Here is a 23,074-nt window from a genome sequence, read left to right on the forward strand (position 1 = left end):
TGGCCTTCTCCTACATTCCTGCTCTATGAGGTTTTTGAGACCCCTATCATCCTCCAAAGCTGTTTTGCTCATTCAGTGATGACAAAACAAGAAGTAGAGAGCATGGATCTCTAGTAAGTGGTGATTTGATTTCTTTTGGAGAAGGAATTGAGGTGCTGGGGAACAGCAAGGGACTGGCATCCCACCTTCTCAGGCTGTCTGACTCTAGGAAGCATGCACTGGCTGGGGGGACATGAGCCTGGATGGTTGTTCCCATTGCCCTAACATGTGGGAAGAGTCAAATCCAGGAGCTGGTTTGAAGCTATCCCTGTGTTTTCTTAACCAGAGGTGCAGCAGCGTACCCTGGTTAAGTCACACCAACCTCCATGTGTTGTTTGGACACACACTGGCTAATGCAACTCTACACTGCAGTGTACAGTGTTCCACCACTACTTTGCAGTTCACTTTTCGTGGATTTGCTGTTTTGCAATTTTTAATAAACTCTAAAAGAATATTATAAATCAATTTACAGCCTAAGGAAGGGAGGAAGGAGAAGCCAAAGGGAGAGAAAAGGAGCAACGGGAGGAAGAGGAGGGGATTTATCAATACATGATTGGTTGATAAAGACTTAAAATAGTGTATAACTACTAAAATAATGTATAAATATTAAAATAAATATAGTGTCCTTACTTCACGGATTTTCACTTATTATGTGTGGTCCTGGAACGTAACCCTCATGATAAGTGAGGGAACACTGTAGATGCAATCTCAGTCTCATGTTGCTTTCTCCTCCATCACTGCTCTATTACATTTTTGAGGACTATACACAAAGTTCACTGTCTGGACTTGTGATCAGCTCACTTTGTCCTATTTCCATGAAATGCTTTCAGAGAAAAGTATCCTCTTCATTGTCCCAGGCCAATTAAAAGGTTGGGAATTACTCGGATTTGCACATAAATGGAGGGAACAGCTCTTACTGCTCCATGAAACTATTTCCTGCATACTTAAATGTGCTGAAATTCATTCCCAAATGGGCTTTAAAACATCATTTGGGCTTGTTGGGTGACTTTTGTTTCCAGCAACCATACTAAATGGAGAATTAACTATTCAATATCATGAGGGAGGTGTAGTCATGTAAGACCCTAGATACACGTCTGTAATCTTTTCTATTGTGTTTTTATTTTTACTGTTTAACTCTATATTTCTGTTCCCATCTCTCACCTGCTTTATATGAGGCTAGAGAAAATATCTCTCATGTGGTATATTTTTGTCTTTATAAAACAGATTTCCAAGTCTATCCAGCTACAATGAATCTGAGTCTCAACTGGATTAAACACATTTCTGAGTCTCAACTGGATTAAACACATTTCTCCATCTCCCCAGCAACACAACTCCAGACATCAAGTAGTGGACATGAGCCAAGTCACACCTTCTGGACATTGAGGCCCATTCTACACTGTCATATAATCCAGATTATCAAAGCAGATAATCCATATTATCTGCTTTGGACTGGATTATATGAGTCTACACTGCCATGCAATCCAGTTCAAAGATGATAATCTGGATTTCATATGGTAATGTAGAAGGGGCCCGGAACAGCAAGAATGTGAGAGGTAATATAAAACTGGCTATAATGAAGAAGGGTAAGCACTGGATAGTCAGGACTCATTCCTACAACTGCAGTGTTCGGGGGCGGTGGTCAAAATTTTCGTGTGGCTGATTTTGCATTTGACACTTGGATCAGCTCAAGGATAAAGAACAATGGATTCAAATGGCTGGGAAAGAGATTTTCCCTAAACATAAAGAACAACTTCTTGTTTGATAGTGGATTACGTTGCCTCAAAGTATGGTGGAGTCTTCTTCTCAGGAGGTTTTTAAACAGATGCTGACTAAGTAGAAAATGCTTAGATACTGCATTCTTGTAAGGCAGAGTAGAGCTGATTTTTCAAAATATTAATTGCCCCAAAATGTAGTGACTGCTTTCTCTCATATCACAAAGATTGTAAAGATTGCTACCATACTAAAAATGTTTTTTAAATTGTTGATTTTAGCCGGTTCTTGTAAGCCGCTCCGAGCCCTAGGGGAGTGGCGGCATATAAGTTTGAAAAATAAATAAAATAAATAAATACTAAACTTATTACATTGCTCCCCTCGTGACTAAATGTTCTTCTCAGTGATCCCATCAGGATATAATAAAACAGAAAAATGGATATTACCCAACACATTTTATAAAAAGAGTATTTAAAACAAACTATTACAAAAAGTACATGCAATAATTAAACATCATATTTTTTATAATGTATTCTCAATCTTTTGGGTGCCATGTTGTATTTCAAGAATTGACAAAGCATAGGGACATTTTTTTGTTATGTAAATGTATCATTTTGTAAATCACTTATAATCTCTAATATGCAGTTTTGAATGTCATTGAGACACACACACACACACACACACACACAGTTTTTGTCCTTATGTGTCATCAAGTTGACTTCAACTTATGGCAACTGAATGAATGAGAGACTTCAGAAAGGACAAGTCATCAGTTCAGGTTTTGCAAATTCAGGTCTGTGGCTTCCTTCATTTAATCAATCTACCTTTAATGAGGATTTATTCCTTTTCCTACTGCCTTTTTCATTGCCCAGTGTTATTGTTTTTTTCCAATGAATTGTTTCACTTTATGATATAGCCTAAGTTTACCTAGGGTTTATGAAAGACTAACTTCCCTGTCAAAGAATCCTTATAACTGAGTCTCATTTAAGGTTTCCTGATTTTCTCTACAATCTTCCTCCTCCTTGAAAAGTTTCTCAAGTACTTTATTTAGTCTCTTGCTGGATCTACCTCTGTTTCCTCTTCCTACCAAATAATAGATCAAGGGGTTAATGGCACTATTTAAACTGAAACATACATACCCATATGCATAGACATGAAGATATTGTTCTTTTAAAAAGGAAAGACTGTGAATGCCGTTAATTGGAAAAGCAAAGAGGAGGAAAAAGAGAAGTGTAAGTAAAATGGCTCTTAACATTTTTCCTCTCTTCTGCTGTAGTGACCTCAAGCGGACTTTGGTTAACATGGCTAGAGTGGAAACACACATAATGGGTGTCAAAAGCACAGTATTCAAGAGGAATACAAACTTCAATAGGTCAAGGAGGATGGCACCTGTGGTGAAGATCAAGGTGAGGATCCATGTCATGACACAAACAGCAGTGGATAAAAGGGGTGGCCGGTGGCATCGATGCCAAAGTGGAAAGAAGACACACACACACCTGTCAACGCTGATTACTATTAGGAGGAAATTACTGGCTATGAATGTGAATATATTCATGACATGCAAAAAAATATATATGTTGAAAAAAAATGGGAGAAGATGAAAATACTGCAATATTATTAATATACCAAAAGTCGCTTGCGTTGTGAGCACACCAAAGTCAGCAATAGAGAGGTTGAAAATGTAGACCGTAAAGGGATTCCTCTTAACGCGGAAGCCCAGGAGCCAAATGACAATCCCATTCCCTAGCAGGCCAGGAGGGGAGATAAGAAGACAGATGGTGCCTGTTACGACTTCTAAGTAATTTATATCAGAGTTTCCATCAACTGGGACTCCATCATCATTATATGCCATTATATTCTCACTTGTATTATAGTCCATTGAAGCATTAAAAGAAGAAAGCAGTGGTTGGCTGAAATTGGTCATCATGGGTTTATTCTGGGGAACATGTTCCTACAAGAAAAGACACAAAATAATGATAATATTAATAAAGCTTTATTCATACCCCACCACCATCTTCCCAAAGGGACTCTGGATGGTTCACAGAAAGCACTCAATAGTGCAACAATATACAGATACAACAGAATACAGAAAAATAAAAATTAATAACAATAACATTCATCCAATTATATTAATTGGAACCTGACTCTTTTAAATTTCAGACTATGCATTTATTCATTTGCAAAAAAAGTTCCTGCTTTTGTATATATTTTTCAAAATTAGATGGCAGTGTGACCAAGAAATAAATTGAGAAGTAATGGGAAATAAGTGGCTTGGTGCAAACTAGTATTTATTTTGCAAAATGAGATTTCTGACTATGCATCTTCTTTTTTTTGGCAAAAAAGGCTTCTAACTGCATACTTAATGAATTAAGGTCTATGTACAAGGTTCTTGGAAGAATGGATTTGAGTAATTTATATGTTTTAATGCTTTTTAATGTTTGTATAATGTATTTTTACCGATTACTGTTAATGATTTTAAATGTGTTGTTAATTTTATTGATTGTTTGGCATTGAATCTTGCCAGGTTTTGTAAGCCACCTTGAGTCCCCTCGGGTGAGAAAGGCGGGGTAAAAATGTTGTAAATAAATAAATAAATTAAAACAGCAATAAAACCCCTATAAATCTAAAAGATACTATAATATGATATTTATTTATTTATTTACAGCATTTATATTCCGCCCTTCTCACCCCGAAGGGGACTCAGGGCGGATCACATTACACATATAGGCAAACATTCAATGCCTTTCAACATAGAACAAAGACAAACAAACATAGGCTCCGAGCAGCCTCGAACTCATGACCTCCTGGTCAGAGTGATTCGTTGCAGTTAACTGCAGTTGGCTTGCTCTCCCGTCTGCGCCACAGCCCGGAGCTGTGGCTGTATACAATATAAATCCCCATAAAGTGCAGAAGTGAAGCAAATCACTGGCACAACCACCATTGGCAGGCAATATTGTCTAATAGTGCTATTAAAATGTCTCTGAAATACAGATAAATACACTGGGTTGAATTATATTTAACAGTAAAAGACAAAGTTTGGACTCAGATACAACCCCTTAGTGTATTGTAACTCTAACATATCTGTCAAAGGCTTTCATGGACGGAATCACTGGGTTGCTGTGAGTTTTCCGGGCTGTATGGCCATGTTCCAGAAGTATTCTCTCCTGAGCCTTTGCCCATATCTATGGCAGGCACCATCAGAGGTTGAGGTCTCTGAGGATGCCTGCCATAGATGTGGGTGAAACCTCAGGAGAGAATGCATCTGGAACATGGCCATACAGCCCAGAAAATCACAGTAATCCACTAACATATCTATGTGGAGTCTGGGCTTCCATAGATGGAGGATGAAAGATCCCATTTCCAATCAGTGGCCACTTGGGCTAGGGGCAGATTTGACCATGGCTGTTAAGCAGCAGCTGTGCACATAAGGGGGTACTGGGTACATCAGGAGACACTCCTTGTAGCTATGCTACTGGGTGTCTCTTTATGAAACCTAATGGAAAGTACAACTGCTCCAACAATCCATTTTCATACTAGCACAAAGCCCTAATAGGATTCTGCCTAGAAGATCAGATGGTCCAGATGTACCTTAATCTCTAACACTAGATTGGGGGACTGGGGTGGGCATAAAAATATCATAGTACTATTACATGTACAGTATGTTTTGAACTGTGAAAACGTTTCAACAACTGCACAGTTTTCACACTTACAGTGGGAAGAAAATCACTAAAATTACTTTTTATTCTCTTGGAAAAATATTGCAAAACTTTGTATCTTTAATCTTTCATACACTGTAGGGAATTTTCCCTTTTGCTCCTTCCTATACCCATTTGTGTTTTGAATTTTGGAAAACCTGTGCTTGCATATACATATAGAATAAGATTTTGGATTTCAAAATTTCTGATATGGGATGCCCAATCTGTACCTTTCGAAATCACAATGGCCCAATCCTTATCCCTAGCAAGAGCAGCTCTTTTTCTATCTTCTCGGCTTCTCTGTTTTTCTTTAAACAGAAAGCAAGAAGAGGTCCTTACCTTCTGTTTCCCCAGCCAGTTCACCAAACTGAGAATTCACAAGGGTTACTCTCATGCAAACTTGTCTTCAGGACAGGGTAAATCTGGTACAGCAGATTCTGTGGCAGATATTTAATGGCATCCCTACTTAAGTCCCACCAACTTCAATAGACTAACTTTATATGAATCAAATAAAATAGACTAACCTTTCAACTGCTGAGAGAAAGCCACATGCTGTATGGCTGGATTTGCAAAAGAAGCATCCTTTTCAGCTGTAATTTCCAGGAATATCAAGGGTGATCTTGGTATTTTGGTATTACCAGCCTGGTCCAAATGCCATAAAACCCATGGCTGTGTTGCTGGCCTGAAGCATCTCCATTGCAGAGGCTTGCTAGAAATGTTGCTTTTGATGAGATCAAAACCAGATGACCTCAAGAACTAATATTACCAGCATGTTTTTGCTTCTGGCTGAAGAAATAGCAGCAGCTGTAAAGCAATCTCAGCTTGGTTGACCGTCTGTGATGCTGCTCCAGTAGCTTAAGTGTGGCTCTTTTTTATTATGCTTCTGAGTAGGATGTTATGATAATAGATTACAGTTTTCATGATTTAGCGTTCGGGTTCACTTGACTGTTATGCGTAAGCATCTTTGATCAGCATCTACAGATTACTTCTGACTGATGCTGGTGGCTTTTTTTGGTTGGGCCTTATCTGGCATGTCCAGCTGTGTCTTGTGATAAAACATTCAAATAAATAGCTGCAACACATACAATTTCCTATCTTAGATGTAATCCAAGCAAGGTTCATGAGCACCTATATTTCAATGAAAAAGTACATGTGCAGTTCTCCCCTTGAGTTTGTATTTTTCTAAGTGTGACATTTGAAAACCTGGGCAGTGTGAAAAGGAGAATGGCATAACTGCAAAAGAGCTCACTTAATAATATCATGAAAGAAAGGGTCAATATTTGGAGAAGGAATGGCCAGATATGGCACAGTGGGATCAGGTTCTGTACCTTTCACCCACCCTTTGTAGACCAGTACACTCTGGAATAGCCGTGAATTGCCATATATTTGTATGTATATTTTTAAAAAGGAAAATAATTGATCCCCCTCCTGATGACCTGCCTTTATTTCTCACCTTCTTAAAACTTCAGCTTGAGCATCAATGTGGAGAGCCTAAAGAATGAATGAGGTTGTTGCACCCCAGGCCTGAAGTCACCTATGATCACAGCACCACACAAGGGTCCAGAGTATAAACAAACCGTTCATTGTAAAAACACAGAAAATATTTTTTAAAAGCAGGAAAAAAGAAAAGAGAGGGATAATTCAAAAAAGGTTTAGCAATAGGTAATAACCACACAGGAATCCAAATGTCTCATAAGAATCCAAAAAATAATACAGTCCAGGAATAGCCCAAACCCACAAGTACAACATAAATCCAAAAACAAAAGGTATACTTAGAAAGACTTGAACAAGATTCATACAAGAATACAGAAAACTTCCAGGTTACTTGAATCCAAAACCAGGATTTGACTTGACACAAGAACTCAGACCTAGCTTCTCACTTGAAAGCCAAAGTTGCCTGAACTAATTATAATATAAACAACTGCCTGTTAATAACCACTCATGAAATCAATTTTCTCTATCTCTTTCCCACAAAGTCTCTCGAACCTATGGAGCTGATTCTCTGCTCCAATCTTTAAATGAAGAGTTTTGCTTATTTTTGTAATATCAGTTGCTTTCCCTTGAGAATTTTCTGTTTCAATTAATTCTTCCTCACTCGACCCCTTATCTAATGATGTTGTTTCTGGCTCCTGTGACTGGCCTTGGAGCTCAGTTTCATTTCTATGGCCTGAATTTTCAACACTTTGAACCTTGCCTGCATCAACACTTTGAACCGGGCTTGAATTTGCACCACTTTGAACCCCATGAAATCCCACAATCCCTTCTGAATCATCAGTGAACCCATTGGCCCCTGGGTGAGCTACAACAGAGGTGAACACATTGATATGGACTCTTGAGGTGGAGCAGAAGGCCATTTCTAATAAGGGTTTGCTGCCTAAGCTTCTCTGCATGGAGAATGCAGTGACCATTTTTAATAGGGCCATATTACAAAAGCCTCACTCTTTAAATTGTTTTCCTACTCTTGAAGAAGCCTATGCAAATTCTGCATTTTAGCTTTTCTGACATTATCCCTTCTCGTGTTGAACATTTGTTTAAAATCTTCTTTGTTGATTTCTCCATTTTGACAGTTCTTGTACAGTTCCTTTTTTTGTACCTTCATTAGAATTGTTTGAAATTGTGTCTCCAATATTTCCCTGTTTAAATAGCTCCCATCCTTCATGAATCCCCTTCACTTATAGTGTTCCTGACCACTGAATCCTGAGGTTGAATATGAACTTCACCCCCCCTCCCCCCGGGTCAAATTAATAAAAACAAATTGTGGGAACTGCAGTGCTGAGTCAATAACATAGGATGCATGGAATGAAGTCAGATGCTAGGACAGACCTTTATACCCATAAATGAGCAAGTGAGTTTATACCATCCACGACCACCACCATCACCATCTTAATGATTTTACAGCCTTACACTTTGTTTCTTGCCACTTAGATATATCCTTTTGTCAGTGTTTAAAGAATGTTTCATTAAGGAGAGTTGGAATTCCTTTAAAGAAAAACATTTTGGTAGGATAATCATTTAATCGTTCAAATTCTTCCTAGTAGCTAAAACTTTAATTTAGACCTTGTAATTCTTGTTGAATTCCATTCCATACTTTCACATAATTATTTTGATGTGAATTTGATGTTTTATTTGATTTCCTAATTCTTTAATTTTTCATCCTTTTTCTACTATACATCCTGTAATTTGGATTAATTTCTCCTTAGTGAAGATTGTGTGACTTGCTCAAGGTCACCCAATGTGATGTCTCAGGGACCCTCGAGTCTTGACCCCGTATCCATTATGGATCAGACTGACGAGGATATGGGGTTTGTGCCAAGTCAGCAAGATTCTGTTCCCTTCCAGATGTTCCCTGTTGACAGTTCGAGCCCAAAGCTAATTACAAAAGCCCTTGAAACAGAGCCTGGTTCCCCGGAGAGCGCTCCTTTTGATAGGAAGTTGTTTTGGGAAACATTCCGCTCTGAGAAGGAGAATAGGAGAAAAAGCGCGCGATTAGCGGAGAGAGCAAACACTAATTAAACCAGTTCCCTTGAGAGTTTCCAGGGAGGTTTGCATCTGGCAAATTGTTGTCTACAGTCCGCTTTCCCTTGGGAAAAAGTGGTCAGGCACCTGGGTTGAGGAGAGATTCGAAGTCCCATAAAAGTTCTGCACGCAGACTGACCTTTGCGGTGTCAACGTGTCAGTTGAGGAAATCACATCGTCTCTAGTTTCTGTGGCACACTACTCTTGAGTAGACCGGCCGTTGCGTCTCATCTCCCTGCCAAGTCTGGACTGCGATTCAGTTCTACCATGACTAACTTTGCCTTGCCTTGTTATCCTAGCCTCGGACATTGAACCTGGAACTCTTGAAAGACCCGGCTTTATTCCCCACTCAAACTGCTTGGAAGTTTGAGTGTGTTTTGGTTGTTGGATTTAAAACTTTGAACTCTAATACTGGACATCTAACTTTATATTTCTGGACTAAATTTGACCTTTCCTACAAGGACTATTGCTGGACTATATACTCTGCTTATTTTTGTTTGCTTCCTTTATTTCTTTAATAAAGATATTAGATTGTTTATTGGCCTCCGTGCCGAGGCTCTGCGCATGCCTGGGTAAGAGGAAGCAGCTCTGTTCCTGACTCTCCGGAGATACAAATGAAATAAAGTCCAGAGCCTGAGATAAGTATTAATTTAGCAGTCAGTTAATGGATAATTATTCGTGGGAGACCCCTGCAAACTTTCTCTACAGTAAAATAATTGGGGGAAAGAGACTTTATTAAGTAAGATAAGCAAGAATCAAACCGGGAAGACGGCCAAAAATGGCGTCCAAACGGGAAATACAAAATATTCAACAAATGATTACAGAGCTATCGGAAACCTTGAATCCAAAAGTTGACATGCTGCTGGAACAAATGAAGACCATACAACAAGATAATAAATTAATTTAAAAAAAACTTAAACAGACTGAGAAAAGAACGCAGCAAAACCAGAACGAAATTGCAGCTTTAAGATATAAAGTGGCTGAGCTATCAGATAGACAAAGAAGAAAAAACTTGAGACTGTCCGGTTTCCCAGAAGAAATCTCTGCAGAGAATTTACAAGTGGAAATAATATTATGGCTTCAAGGTTTAAACATGGAAATAGTGCAAACTCAAATTGAAAGAGTTCACAGAACCTTTCACCATGCAAAAAGGGGAGGCGTAAGAGATATCATAATGGCCTTCACCACAGAAAGTAAACGAGATGAAGTGTTTAAACTCCTTAAAGCAAACAGAGACTTAACATATAAAGGGAAAAAAATAATTCCAAAACACGACCTGTCTCCGGAATCTCTGAAGATAAAATCTCTTTTAAAAACGTATGCAGACAGACTGACCGCTCACGGGATAAAGTTTTCCTGGGTGTTACCAATGGCTATTCTGGTTTACAAAGACAAGGAAAAATATACTGCAAGAACACCAGAACAAGCTCACTCAATGCTGGATAAATTGGGCCTTCCGCTGACACCAGAAACAAAAGACTCTACAGAGAAAGAAGGAGAAGAAAGTGAGTCAGAGGAAGGTGAGGAAGATGAAGATTAGTGGATTAACAAGACCATTAAAATGAACAAGGACTACAACATCATAATAAGTAGGGACTCTACCTTAGAATCTCTGTGGAAGATGGATGCAGGATTGAATGGACATTATGTTTAAGCTTATGTACAACAAAACTAATATGTATGGCGGGTAGAGGGTTGAAAGCAGGCATATAATGGGCAAAAACAGTGAAGTAACTGTATGGCCTGGAATAGTAATAACAAAGAACAAATAGGAGAGGGAACAGGGGGCGCAGTGCCGCAAGAAATCTCAAATGAAAGGAAAGATTCATTTCCTTAAAATAACATTTGAGAAGGGGGGAGGGGTAACCACAGTAATAAGGGAAGGGAACATTCCAGATGAGGAGCCACAAATATACATAGATAATGGGTGACAAGTTAAAAATGTGTTCTTTAAATACAAACGGGTTGGCTTCAGATCTCAAGCGGTCAAGAATAATACAACTAGCAAAGAAATCGCATTGCAATGTGCTTTGTTTACAGGAAACCCACAAACATCAGAAAGATAACAAACAATTAATAAATATTCCAGGTTGGAGCATGATAGCTGAAGCGAGAGGTACGAATAAAGCTAGAGGGGTAGCGATTATAATGAAAAACTCATTGAAACTGGAAATATTAGAAACAATAATAGATAAGGAAGGGAGGTACATAGTACTAATATGCAAAATAAATGGCAAGAAATATACAATAGGAAATGTATATGGCCCAAATAAAGGACAAAAGAAATATTTTAGAAAGTGGTTTAGGAAAGTACAAGAAATTTATCAAGGGGAGCTAATAATTGGAGGGGATTTTAATATGGACCTTAGAAAAAACAAAGACCCTTTAAAAAAATGGAAAATGGAGGACATATTTGAAGCAAATCTCATAAACCAAAAGCCAACATACTTCTCACAAAGTCATAAATCTTTTTTGTGGATAGATTATATATTAATAAAAAACACTAATAGGTCTAGAATTTTAAATATGGAAACACAACCGATCTGGATTTCAGACCATGCACCTATTATAGTGGAGTTATAGTGGATAGAGGAGCCTGATGAAACGGAGGCAATAAAAACTTGGAGATATAAAAATTTTATAATTAAGACAGAAAAACTTAAGAATGAACTATCAGAAGAAATAAAAAATTACTTCAAAGAGAATAGGGGTTCAGCAAGTACAGAAATAGTCTGGGACACAGCAAAAGCAGTAATTAGGGGTTACTGTATAGCAAAAGAAGTGGCAGTAAAGAAACAGCAAGATAGAGAAAGGAAAAGGGTGTTTAGAGAAATAGAGGAAACACAAAAATTACTACAATATAAATACCAAGTGCAGGTGAAAGCAAAGTTGGAAAATTTAAAGAAACAGTTAGAAGAAATTGATAATTTGGATTTATGGAAAAAAGATATATTTATTAAAAATAATTTCCAAAGACAAAATACGAATACACCGAAAAAATTGGCTAATTATTTGAAGAACATGAGAGAGAAAGGAAGAGTCATTCAGTTAAAAAATAAAGATAATAAAAAAGTAAACTCGACCAAGGAAATAAGGGAGACATTTGTAGACTTCTATCAGGAATTGTATAAAAAACAAATACATGGAGAATTTGACGAAAAAATACAGAAAATAATAGATAGAGAAGACAATAGGAAACTAGGAACAGAAATATCGTATCAAGAAATAGAACAGGTTATCGACACACTGAAAAATAGAAAATCTCTGGGAGGGGATGGATACACTGCAGAATTTTACAAAGAAATGAAAGAAATAATAATTCCAGAACTGAAGATTCTATTTAATAACATAATGAAGGGAGGGAAAATCCCTGACACATGGAGAGAATCAGAGATAATAAGAGTAAGAAAAAGTGGGAAAGATCCAGAAGATCCCAATTCATACAGACCCATTAGCCTCCTAAATCAGGATTATAAAATATTCACGAAAATATTAGTAAATAGAATAGAAGAGATTATATCCAAAATAGTAAAGGAAGATCAATATGGTTTTATAAAAGGCAGGAATATTGCGCACCCTATAAGAAAAGTATTAAACATCCTTAATCATAACAAAAAAAGAAAGTTTGCACTATTAAAGTTAGACATTTATAAAGCCTTTGATTCACTAAACCACAAATATCTGTTACAACTAATGGGTAATTACGGATTTGACATTTCATTTATTAAAATAGTAAAAGAGTTATATAGTAATTCAAGAGCAAGAATAAGAGTAAATGAAGGCTTAACAAAATATTTCAAAACAGAAAGAGGTGTAAAACAAGGTTGTCCTCTGTCTCCGCTCCTATTTGCATTAGCAATGGAACCTCTAGCAGATAGAATAAGAAACAACGGCAGGATAAAGGGATATCAAATTAGGAACGGAGAGGTGAAGATAAATCTTTATGCGGACGATATTTTACTAATAATGGAAAACCCAGCAGAAGCTATTCATGAAATACAAATAATATTAAAAGATTTTGAAAGGTATTCAGGATTGAAAGTGAATATGAGCAAATCAGAAATGATGATATACAATATGGGGAAAAAGGAGCAGAAGGAGCTGCAGACAAAAATGGGAGACATAAAAATAATAAGAAATAAAATAAAATATTTAGGTATAACCATTACAAAAGAAATAACTAAGTTAAAAGTAGCCAATTATGGGGCAATATGGAAAAAAAATCCAGGAAAAATTAAAAGCCTGGGGAGATAAACAATTAAGTATCCCACGAAAAATATTAGCACTAAAAATGTGCATAATACCCAAATTACTTTACCTGTTCCAAACCCTATCAATAAAAATAGACTATAGACAAATAAAAGAATGGGATAATACCTTGAGAGAATGGATATATGGAAAAAAGAGAAACAGAATAATGAAAAAGATTCAATATACCCCAAGAAGATTACTTGGATGGGGATTTCCAAATCTACAAAACTATTATGAGGCCTTCCAACTAAGATCTTTATTAGAAATAAGTTTAAAGGGAGAAGATAAATGGATAAAAGTAGACAACGAAATAAATGAAGGGCGGGGAAAATATGGGCTATATACTAGAGATATTAAAGAAATAAAAGAAAAACTAACAGGTCCAAGAAAGATTGAGTTTAAATGTTGGCAAAAATGGCAAAAACTATGGGCAAATACAATTTCTGGAAAGACCCCAATTAAGAGCATGGGACTCCCTGAAAGGTTGGTAAATACTTTAGAAGAAAAAGGATTAAGGAGGGTAAAAGATATGTGGAAACAAGATGGAGGGATAATTAACTGGCTAGACCTTTTGGAAAAAGGGGGGAAAGAATATTGGTTAAAATTAAGAGGGATCTGGGAAAAAGTAAAAAAAGAGGGTGCACAGTCCACTGAAGAACTGAAGGTAGATAAATTGCTAAATGCAAGAGAAAAAACAAGTAAAGGAACAGTGGCAAAAATATACAATTTAATGGTAGAAGATAAGGAATTTATGATCCGAGCAATACGTAACAAATGGAATGGGGTTAAAATATTAAACACACAAGAAGTAGACGAAATAATTAGGAACATAAATAAAATAAAAACAGTTTTGTCTTATATATTCAAAAGCTTAAATCGTTGGCCAAAGGTTACTTATACCTGAGTCTCAGTTAAGGTTTCCTGCTCCTCCCTATAGTGTTCCTCCTCTCTAAAAAGTTTCTCAAGTGCTATATTTATTCTCCTGCTGGATCTCACTGTTTTATCTCTTCCTACCAAATAATAGATCATGGGGTTAATAGTGCTGTTTAGAGAGGCAGCAAAATAGGCATAAAAATAGAAATAGTTGTACATTTTTTGAAATAATTCAAGACTATAAATAACATTAATTGGAAAATCAAAGAGAAAGAAGAAGACCAGGGTAAGCAAAATGGCTCTTAACATCTTATTCAGCTTCTTTTGTTGTGATCTTATGCACACTTTAATTAACATGGCTATCATGGAGGCACACATGATGGGCATGAAAACCACAGCATTTAAATAAAAATGGATTCTCCGTAAGAAATCATACTCAAGAATGGCAGTGAGGATGGTATCTGTAGCAGAGATTAAGAAGGTGAGGAGCCATATGATGAGACACACAGCGGTGGACAAATGTGTTGGCCGGTGGCACCTATGCCAAAGTGGGAAAAAGAGGCACACACACCGATCAATGCTCATGATTGTCAATAGGAACTGCCTGGTCATGAACGGGAACAAAAAGATGGACTCATACAGTAAATCTAGGTAATCCATGAAGGAGATCTCATAAAGTAAATCTGAAATCAAACATATTTCATAAATAGCTTCCACTGTAAGTAGACAGAAGTCAGCAATTGAGAGGTTGAATATGTAGGTGGTGAAAGGATTCTTCTTAATGTTGAAACCAAGAAGCCAAATGACAATTCCATTCCCTATAATTCCAGGAAGACATATCGGAAGAATTATGATGGGTGTTATAAATAATTCTAAGGGATCACCTTTATTGTTTTCATCATTTAGTGAATCATAATACTCCATTGTATTCGAAATTACATTATAATCTATCCTTGAGATTGGTCATCATTGGAGCTTCTTTTGGAGTAGACACACCTAGAAGAGAAGAAACAGAGAAAGATTACTTTCCAGCTCAGCAAGAGAGTAATGAAAATTGTACTTGCAGTCTGGAGTCCTTTTCATAAGATATGTTCTTGTTCTCCTTACTCACACTAATATGCGGATTTTTTCTCGAACATTATGGAATGAGGTATTTCTATGCCCCATCTTGAATTCTCTACAGATGTAGGTTGGAATGGGCTTCTGGACCCTACCCTGCCTTCCTAGTCAGATTCAAAAAGTTGCAGAAAAGAATAACCAACTTTTTGATGACCAGGTAGATGCTAAGGAAGATGCATTTCCAAGTCACGCAGTGTTCACTACATATGTAGATTCATCATAGAGGGAAAGGCATTGTATTTGCATCTCTACCAAGGCCATCAGTAGACTCATGAAGAGTCATGTTCCAGCAACTGGTTAAAGGAACTTAGAGCTTCCCTGGGTGGTGCAATAGATCAGTTCAAAAGGTTGCAGAACTGTATTACCTCAGGTAGCCATTTTGGTTCTCTTTAACATTTTCTGATATACAAATATTTCTTGACCTTCTGGAGGTTGATGAATTATGTGTAGGACTTCTGTGGGGATAGGAAATTACACATGTTCAGTTTCACTAAATCCCATTGCTGTGCGATTAAATGTCCATTCATATGTATTATCAGTCACTAGAAATGGTGACCCCACCATGACCTATTTCATTAGAAAGTGCTGAATGAAGTGGCCATTTTGAGGCAAAGACTGAACCAGATTAACTTGGCAGTGTCCAAAAGCAGTAGAAAGGAACTGGAACAGAATAAGAAAGATGCAGAATTGGTACATTTTGATTAAAATGCTAACCCAAATACACAGGCAAAATCATTAAGCAAAAAGCAATGTGAATGAAAGTGGAGATGGAAGTGGGGACAGAGAAAAGAAGAATTTACCATCTTGAAAGTAGTTAATGCACAAAACATCCTACCTTATCTCAACAGCATCTGTTTGCTTCCAAGTGCCAGTAGGAAGGCTTGAGATGTTTGCTTTCTAGGCTGTGAATTTTTCAAAGACAATGAGTTTTTTGCTTTCAGAAAACTTCTGCATCTGGAATGAGAAAAAAAATTCAGATTAGGTCCTTTATATTCCTAAGCAAGGGTAGGGCACCAGCTTGTTCTGATGATGGCACTTCTGGGATATCCATTATCAGGAACACCAAGATCCAAGAACTTGGTCCTGCTCCTTTTCAACTGACCCATCACAAATCTCCTGTGTGCTGGAAATGTTCTTTATAAAATCTGCACTTTAGGCTATTAAGTCTTTTAAGGCCTAGCTCAGCTTTAGATTTCTTTTTGGCTTTTTAAAAATTGAACCCAAGTGTTGAGACACATATGGGAGGAAATTCCAAGACATTGTAATGGTGCACATTTAATATTTAATAAGAAGAATTTCTCATCTAGCACAGAATTTTTTTTCCTGTTCATTAAATAGTTTCTGAAAGTGATATTTCTAGTCTAATTATTATTACAGTAGAGTCTCACTTATCCAACATAAACTGGCCGGCAGAACGTTGGATAAGCGAATATGTTGGATAATAAGGAGGTATTAAGGAAAAGCCTATTGAACATCAAACTAGGTTATGATTTCACAAATTAAGCACCAAAACATCATGTTAGACAACAAATTTGACAGAAAAAGTAGTTCAATTCATGGTAATGCTATGTAGTAATTACTGTATTTACAAATTTAGTACCAAAATATCATGATGTGTTGAAAACATTGTCTACAAAAATGCGTTGGATAATCCAGAACGTTGGATAAGTGAGTGTTGGATAAGTGAGACTCTACTGTACCACGTTTTCTATTTGATTTGGGGTTCAAGGTGAGATACATATTACAAGTGCAATACAGTTAAAGCTATACTAAAGTTGAAATTAATATATGTAGTATCAGAAGATCACTCTCATAAAAACGGGGTTGTTTTTTTTTTTAAAGGTTGTTTTTTGAGGGAAACATTTCTACAAATTGCTTTGTACAAAATGAAAATTTATGTTATCTAATCAAGTCATGTGATTATATCCTTGTGTGTACACATAGTTTCATGGAATATATAATTTACTTGTATTCTCCTGAAACATGAGTTTTGTACAAAATATAACTTTTCTATTTTGCACAAATAGCAGCGAGGGAACAAAGATCTCCTGGGCATGTTTGACTCAGAGCAGAGGCAAGATCTTTAAATGAGAATTTCCAAAATGAGAATTGATTGTTTCATGTATTTGGTTTTCTTTTTGTTTCTTTTGTTTCTTATATGCCATATTCACTGCAATGCTTGAACAGCTTCTCATACTTTTCTTTTACATTCTGCTCATAACACTACAGCACAAACACTCAACAAAAAAGTATTACTAGACATTGCACAGAAGGATGGCATTATTATAACTTAACATATTGATTTCTTGTATTTGATGTCTTTCTCCCAAAATGGGACCTTACGTGGGTCACTGATAATATTAATTAAAATGATACAATTAGATTCCATGGATGCTTGGAGCATTTGGATAGAGATATTTTCTTTAGTTTTTGATTTGGATCAAAAAGGGCACAAAAAGAATCAAGGAGATCTGATCTATAAAAACCAATGGAGGTTTGTTTGTTTGTTTAAATCAAGGTATGAAGTAGCATTTTTGGCCCATTGAGAGCTCTTCAACAAGAGCATAATATGCACTCAGAATTGTCCTTGAAAAAACTAGTTCTGAGCTGGAAAACGATGGGACAAGGTGTGCTGAGAGACCATGGAGGCAAGACATGAGCCCACAGATTGGCTGCTCTGAAACTGGCTTCAGTATGGCTGGGAATGGGGCAGCATTCCATCTATCCTAGTCAGAGGCCGCCCAACAGCGAGGCAAAGTCAGCGCCTGCTGCTGGAGCACACCAACAGGGGGCAGTCTCAAGGTGCCCCTGTGTAAACACGGTGCTGCCGCTGTGGCACTGCCACCATCTAACATTTTTTTATGGCTGCACATTGCCCGGAAGGCAGGCCCAGGACAGCGTGCATTGGCACGCAGGGTAGGCGGGCATACACTGTCCTTGGCTTGCCTTCCAGGTGACATGAGAGCGTGCATGTTACCCGGAAGGCATGCCCAGGAGAACGTATGCCTGCCTGGCCTGTGTGCCGATGCACGCTCTCCTAGGTCTGCCTTCCAGGTGATGTGCACGCTCTCACGTCACTCGTAAGGCGGGCCCAGGAGAGCATGCGTTGGCATGCAGGGCATACACTCTCCTGGGCCTGCCTTCCAGGCAGCGTGAGAGCATGCACCGCTGCCGCGGCAGCCGCCACAGCAGCCGCCGCAGCCTTTGCCTCTGTTTTGTGGGGGGAGTTAGGCGTCAAAATGGGGGGGGCACCAAGTAGTAGGTTCACCTACTACTTGGAATTACCTCAGGCCGGTTCTGATCCTAGTACACCAATCCCCCCAAAAAAGAAATCAAATCTCCGCTTACAGAAGTGCTGTGCTCTTAGTTCCTTTTTTTTGTCATTAAGTGATCAGAGCAGCTTGGGAGGAAAGAGACCCCTGCCCTTCTCCAAAGCTGCTTTGCTTAGTAATTATAAATCAGAAAGTAAAAAAGCAAGTAACTCTGGTAGGTGGAAAGTATTTCTTTTGGAAGTGGAAATTGGATGCTAAAGGGCCATGGAGGGGACAGCCATCCCACCTCCACAGGCTAACCGAGCCCGGGAGAGCATGCAATGTGTGACACCTCAGGGCAGCGTGAGCACTGGGAATCAGACACGAAGGCCAATAAACAATCTAATATCTTTATTAAGGAAATAAAGGAGACAACTAAAAATAAGCAGAGTATATAGTCCAGCAGTAGACCTTTCAGGGAAGGTCAAATATAGTCCAGTAATATGAAAGTAGATGTCCAGTATTAGAGGTCAAAGTTAAAATCCAATAACCGAAACACACTCAAACCTATAGGCTGTTTGAGTGGGGATTAAGGCAGGATCTGTCAAGAGTTCCAGGGCTTGAATCCGAGGCTAGGATGCAAGACAAGGCAAAGTTAGTTGTGATAAAGCTGAATCGCTGTCCAGGCTTGACAGGAAGACGAGAGGCAACGCCGGTCTACTCGAGAGTAGCGCGCTGCAGAACTAGAGTCGATGTGAATCCCTCAACTGACACGTTGAACACCGCAAAATCTATTTGGTGCCCAGAACTTTTATGGAACTTTGCTCTCCTCCTCAGCCAGGTGTCTGAGCTCTTTCCCAAGGGAAAATGACCAAAGTCAACAACTTTGCCAAATGCAGTCCTCCCTGAAACTCTCAAGGAACCAGCCTAATTAACGCTTGCTTTCTTCGCTATACGAGCGCTCCTTCTCGAAATCTGCTTTTCTGCGCGCGAAGCCTCCCAAAACAATCTGCGGTCAAAACTAATATTCTCTGGAGAACCGGGCTGAGAGCCAAGGTCCTTCTTTGTGAACTGTGGGCTAGAACTGTCAACAGAGGGCACCTGGAAAGGAACGGAATCAAGTGGAGATGGCAGAAACCCCATCTCTTCTTCGGTCTGCTCCGTAATGGCGATGGGGTCATGACTCGGGGGTCTCTGAGACACTACACAATGGTTGTGGGGACATGATCCTGGATCCGCCTCATTATCTGAGATGTTAGTCATCACTGTCCCAACATGGGGGGAAAGCCAAATTCAGGAGCAGTATTTGGACCTTCCCTGTGTTTTTTAAACATGGAGTGGAGACACATATTGTGTGTCAAATTTCATCAGTCTGTGAGTGTTATGTGGATGCACACTGTCTAATGAGACTCTACACTACAGTATACATGCAGCCTCAGCTTCATGTTGCCTTCTCCTCCATCCCTGCTCCTTTAAGTCCTTACACAATTCCTTATATTCCTTTAAGTCCTTACACAAAGTTTATTATCTACACTTTGTTCAACTTCCATGTAATGCTCTCAGGGAAAACTATCCTTTTTATTTTCCCAGGACAACTAAAAGATTGGGAATTGCTTAGATTTGTGCAGAAATAGCAAGAACAGCTCTCGATATTCCCTGAAACTATTTCCTGCATATTTAAATGCACTTAAATTCATTCCCTAATGGGCTTAAAAACAACATTTGAGCTTGTTGAGTGATTTTCTTTTTCAGAAAAGGGACTACAGCCATACTCAGTGCATGATTAAATATCATGGGAGGGGTATAATCACGTCCTCTTAAATTGTTCTCCGAAACTCTTGGAAGCTTAAGGAAATTCTGTATTTTACAGAATTTCTTTTATTTTACAGAATTTTCTGACATTATCCCTAGTTGTGGTGAATGTTTGAAATTCCCCTTGTTGAATTCTCCCTTTTGCCATTTCTTATAAAGCCCCTTTTCCTGTACCTACATCAGAATTCTTTAGAAGTGTGTCTTAAGTATCTCACTTTTTAAGTAACTCCCATCCTTCATGGATCCCCTTCACTTTTAATGTTATTTACCACAGAATCTCGCTCAGTAGTCTTTTATTTTTACTGAAATCAGCTTTCTTAAATTCTAGAATGTGTCTCTCCCTCCATTGAGTTTCTGCTTTTGATTTTATAAGAAACTCCAGCAGAACACGGTTATTTCCACCTAAGGATCTTACCACTTCCAACCCATTCAAACAGATCTTCACTGCTGGTTAGGAAAATATCTAAAAGAGATCATAATTGCTCTTCTTTTAATAAGTCATTTTAAAGCTTTCTTGGTTAGTTTGGTGACATTCCTAAGAGAAACATTCTTATCAGCTTTTGGCATGTCATCACTTGGCAGAAGTCCATCTTCATGAAACAGACCAGAGTCTGAAGACAAATGGTTCCTGGTGGTAGCATCTGCAGATCCAGCTGTCTACCTATTCCCTCCCTCCCTCCCTTCCTCCCTCCCTCCCTCCCTTCCTCCCTCCCTCCCTTCTCTCTCTCTCTCTCTCTCTCTCTCTCTCTCTTTCTTTCTTTCTTTGGTCTCCAAAAGAAAGGGTAAAAGCGTATTTACTCTTTCTTGTCACTTTCACATTTTACTCATGTTTATGTTATGGATCTCTTCTTTATTTATTTTTTCTTTTGTTACTTGTATGTAAGACCAATTGTATTTTTTTAGCATTCTGGTGATAATTTCCTGTTGTGCATATTGTTCTTTCTTCTTTTAATGATGTACTTTACAATGTTAGCGGTATTTTAATATATATTGGCTCAATCCACCTGGAATAAATCATGTCCCCCAAAATCCCTGTCTCTATTCTCCATAATATTATTGATCTGGAACTGGAACAGGAGTGAGAGGAAAGATCTGAAGACAGCTGATGATTCTGAAGCCTAATGCAGTTCTTCAAATGACTGGAACCCCAAATATTTAGGCCCTTTTAATGATCCAGGCACAGTTATTTTTGCTCTCCCCTGAATTTCCATGGAATGTGCCATGCCTCCCTCCACATTATTTCCCAGGGCAAATTAGACTGGAAAAAGCCATAGGAACAATTTGCTCTCCCTGTGTAATCTTCTGTTGCCTTTTTAAAAAGGAGCATGACATCTTTGGCTGTTGTTTAAAAACAGAAACTATTCAAAAGAATTTGCAATGCATGCTAAAACTGCACCCCCCAGTATATGCTATTCTCTCTGCCTCCAACGCAGTAAGTTCCCTTTCAATTTCTGTTGAGCATCAAGTGTTGCGTGATTTCAGTATCTGCTAAGACCGCAGATCCGGATCTGGGCTCACTTTGCTACCCCAAGCACATTGAAAGGGAACTTACTGTGTTGGAGGCAAAAGGAATAGCAGTTTATTCTTTTGGGCCCAAAAGGAAGTCAGAATAGAATCTGATCTGTTCTAACCCTAAACAAAATACAGAACAATTTTATACACTTTTGACAGCTTTTCAGGATACCCATGCCAGGCTCTGATTGATTGAAAAACTAGTGCAGCTATGATCCAGGCTCCCATTGGTTGGTGATTCCCTCTGATATCATTGCTGGTTAGTGATTCCCCATGGTTAGAAAAATAAACAGCTGTCATTTGTTGGTTCTATTAGGCCTGTGCGATCAATTAAAAAAGTTTCAATATTCATTACTAAATTAAGGTAGTGGTGAACAGTTTATAAAGTGTTTCTAAAATATAGTAAGGGGTCTGCATCATAACTATAATGATATAACAATTTTGTTGTTTTTTCATTAAGTAATTGTGCCAATGGGGAAACTTTAGGGGCTCCTTTCTTCCTCATTGTTAGATCTATCAGTATGAAACTTGCTACAATTGTAGAACACCTTTACCACAGTTATCCTGCCCCCTTCCAAATTTCAGAACATTTCATTCATCCACTGATTTTTGGGGAATTTTTAAAGTTTTTACAAACAACATTAAATGAAACTATAAGAGCTATCCCCTCTATATGACACACAACACATACCATAGAACTACAACTTAGGTATTTTCCTCCCAGTCCAGAACAGATTTACTATCGCTCCTCTTTGCAGATTCAGTAATTTGTTGGAACTCTGACTGCTGCTGCAATTACTGTCTCCTACCTCACTGGGGTGTTCTGATACAAGCAGAATTCTGGGAAATATAGTTCAGGGCATGGTCTTTGGAATTCTCTGCCGCAGGGTTCCTTACCTTCCTATAACTACATTTCCAAAATTCTCAATTTCTCTCCCAGCTCGCTTGCCATCCCAATGGTGGCAAGCAATCTTAATTTAACGAGGAAGGGTCTCTTTGGCTTTGCACCTCTGGTACAGTTTGCTGCTTGTGCTGAAAATGAAACTTACTTTGGTAGACTTACAAGGCTTACTGAACTGTAGCTAAAGGTCATACGTGAGTGTCTTAATATTGCCTGATATGTACAATCTTACAAAATAATACAACATACATGGCACAAATGATTTTTTTTGCACAGTCCTCGTTTTTTTTCTATTTTAAGCTCTCTTGTCATGTGGCATCACTACTGGATTTGGTAATATATTTATATAATACTAGCTGTGCCTGGCCACGCATTGCTGTGGCTGATGGGAATCA

At 38.2% G+C, this 23,074-nt stretch overlaps 1 protein-coding gene across 1 annotated transcript; it reads right to left on the reverse strand.

Annotated features, from left to right (window-relative positions):
* Positions 1–2,262: 2,262 nt before the first annotated feature.
* On the reverse strand, positions 2,263–6,468 carry LOC103278491 (proto-oncogene Mas). The gene is made up of 2 exons (XM_016993490.2): positions 5,969–6,468; positions 2,263–3,700 (listed from the first exon to the last, which is right to left on the reverse strand). Exon 2 carries the CDS (start codon positions 3,674–3,676, stop codon positions 2,717–2,719), a length of 960 nt encoding a protein of 319 aa, XP_016848979.2. The 5' UTR covers positions 3,677–3,700; positions 5,969–6,468; the 3' UTR covers positions 2,263–2,716.
* Between the last annotated feature and the right edge of the window lie 16,606 nt (positions 6,469–23,074).

This window comes from Anolis carolinensis, chromosome 4 (genome assembly GCF_035594765.1).
Source record: "Anolis carolinensis isolate JA03-04 chromosome 4, rAnoCar3.1.pri, whole genome shotgun sequence".
Classification (NCBI taxonomy): Eukaryota; Metazoa; Chordata; class Lepidosauria; order Squamata; family Dactyloidae; genus Anolis; species Anolis carolinensis.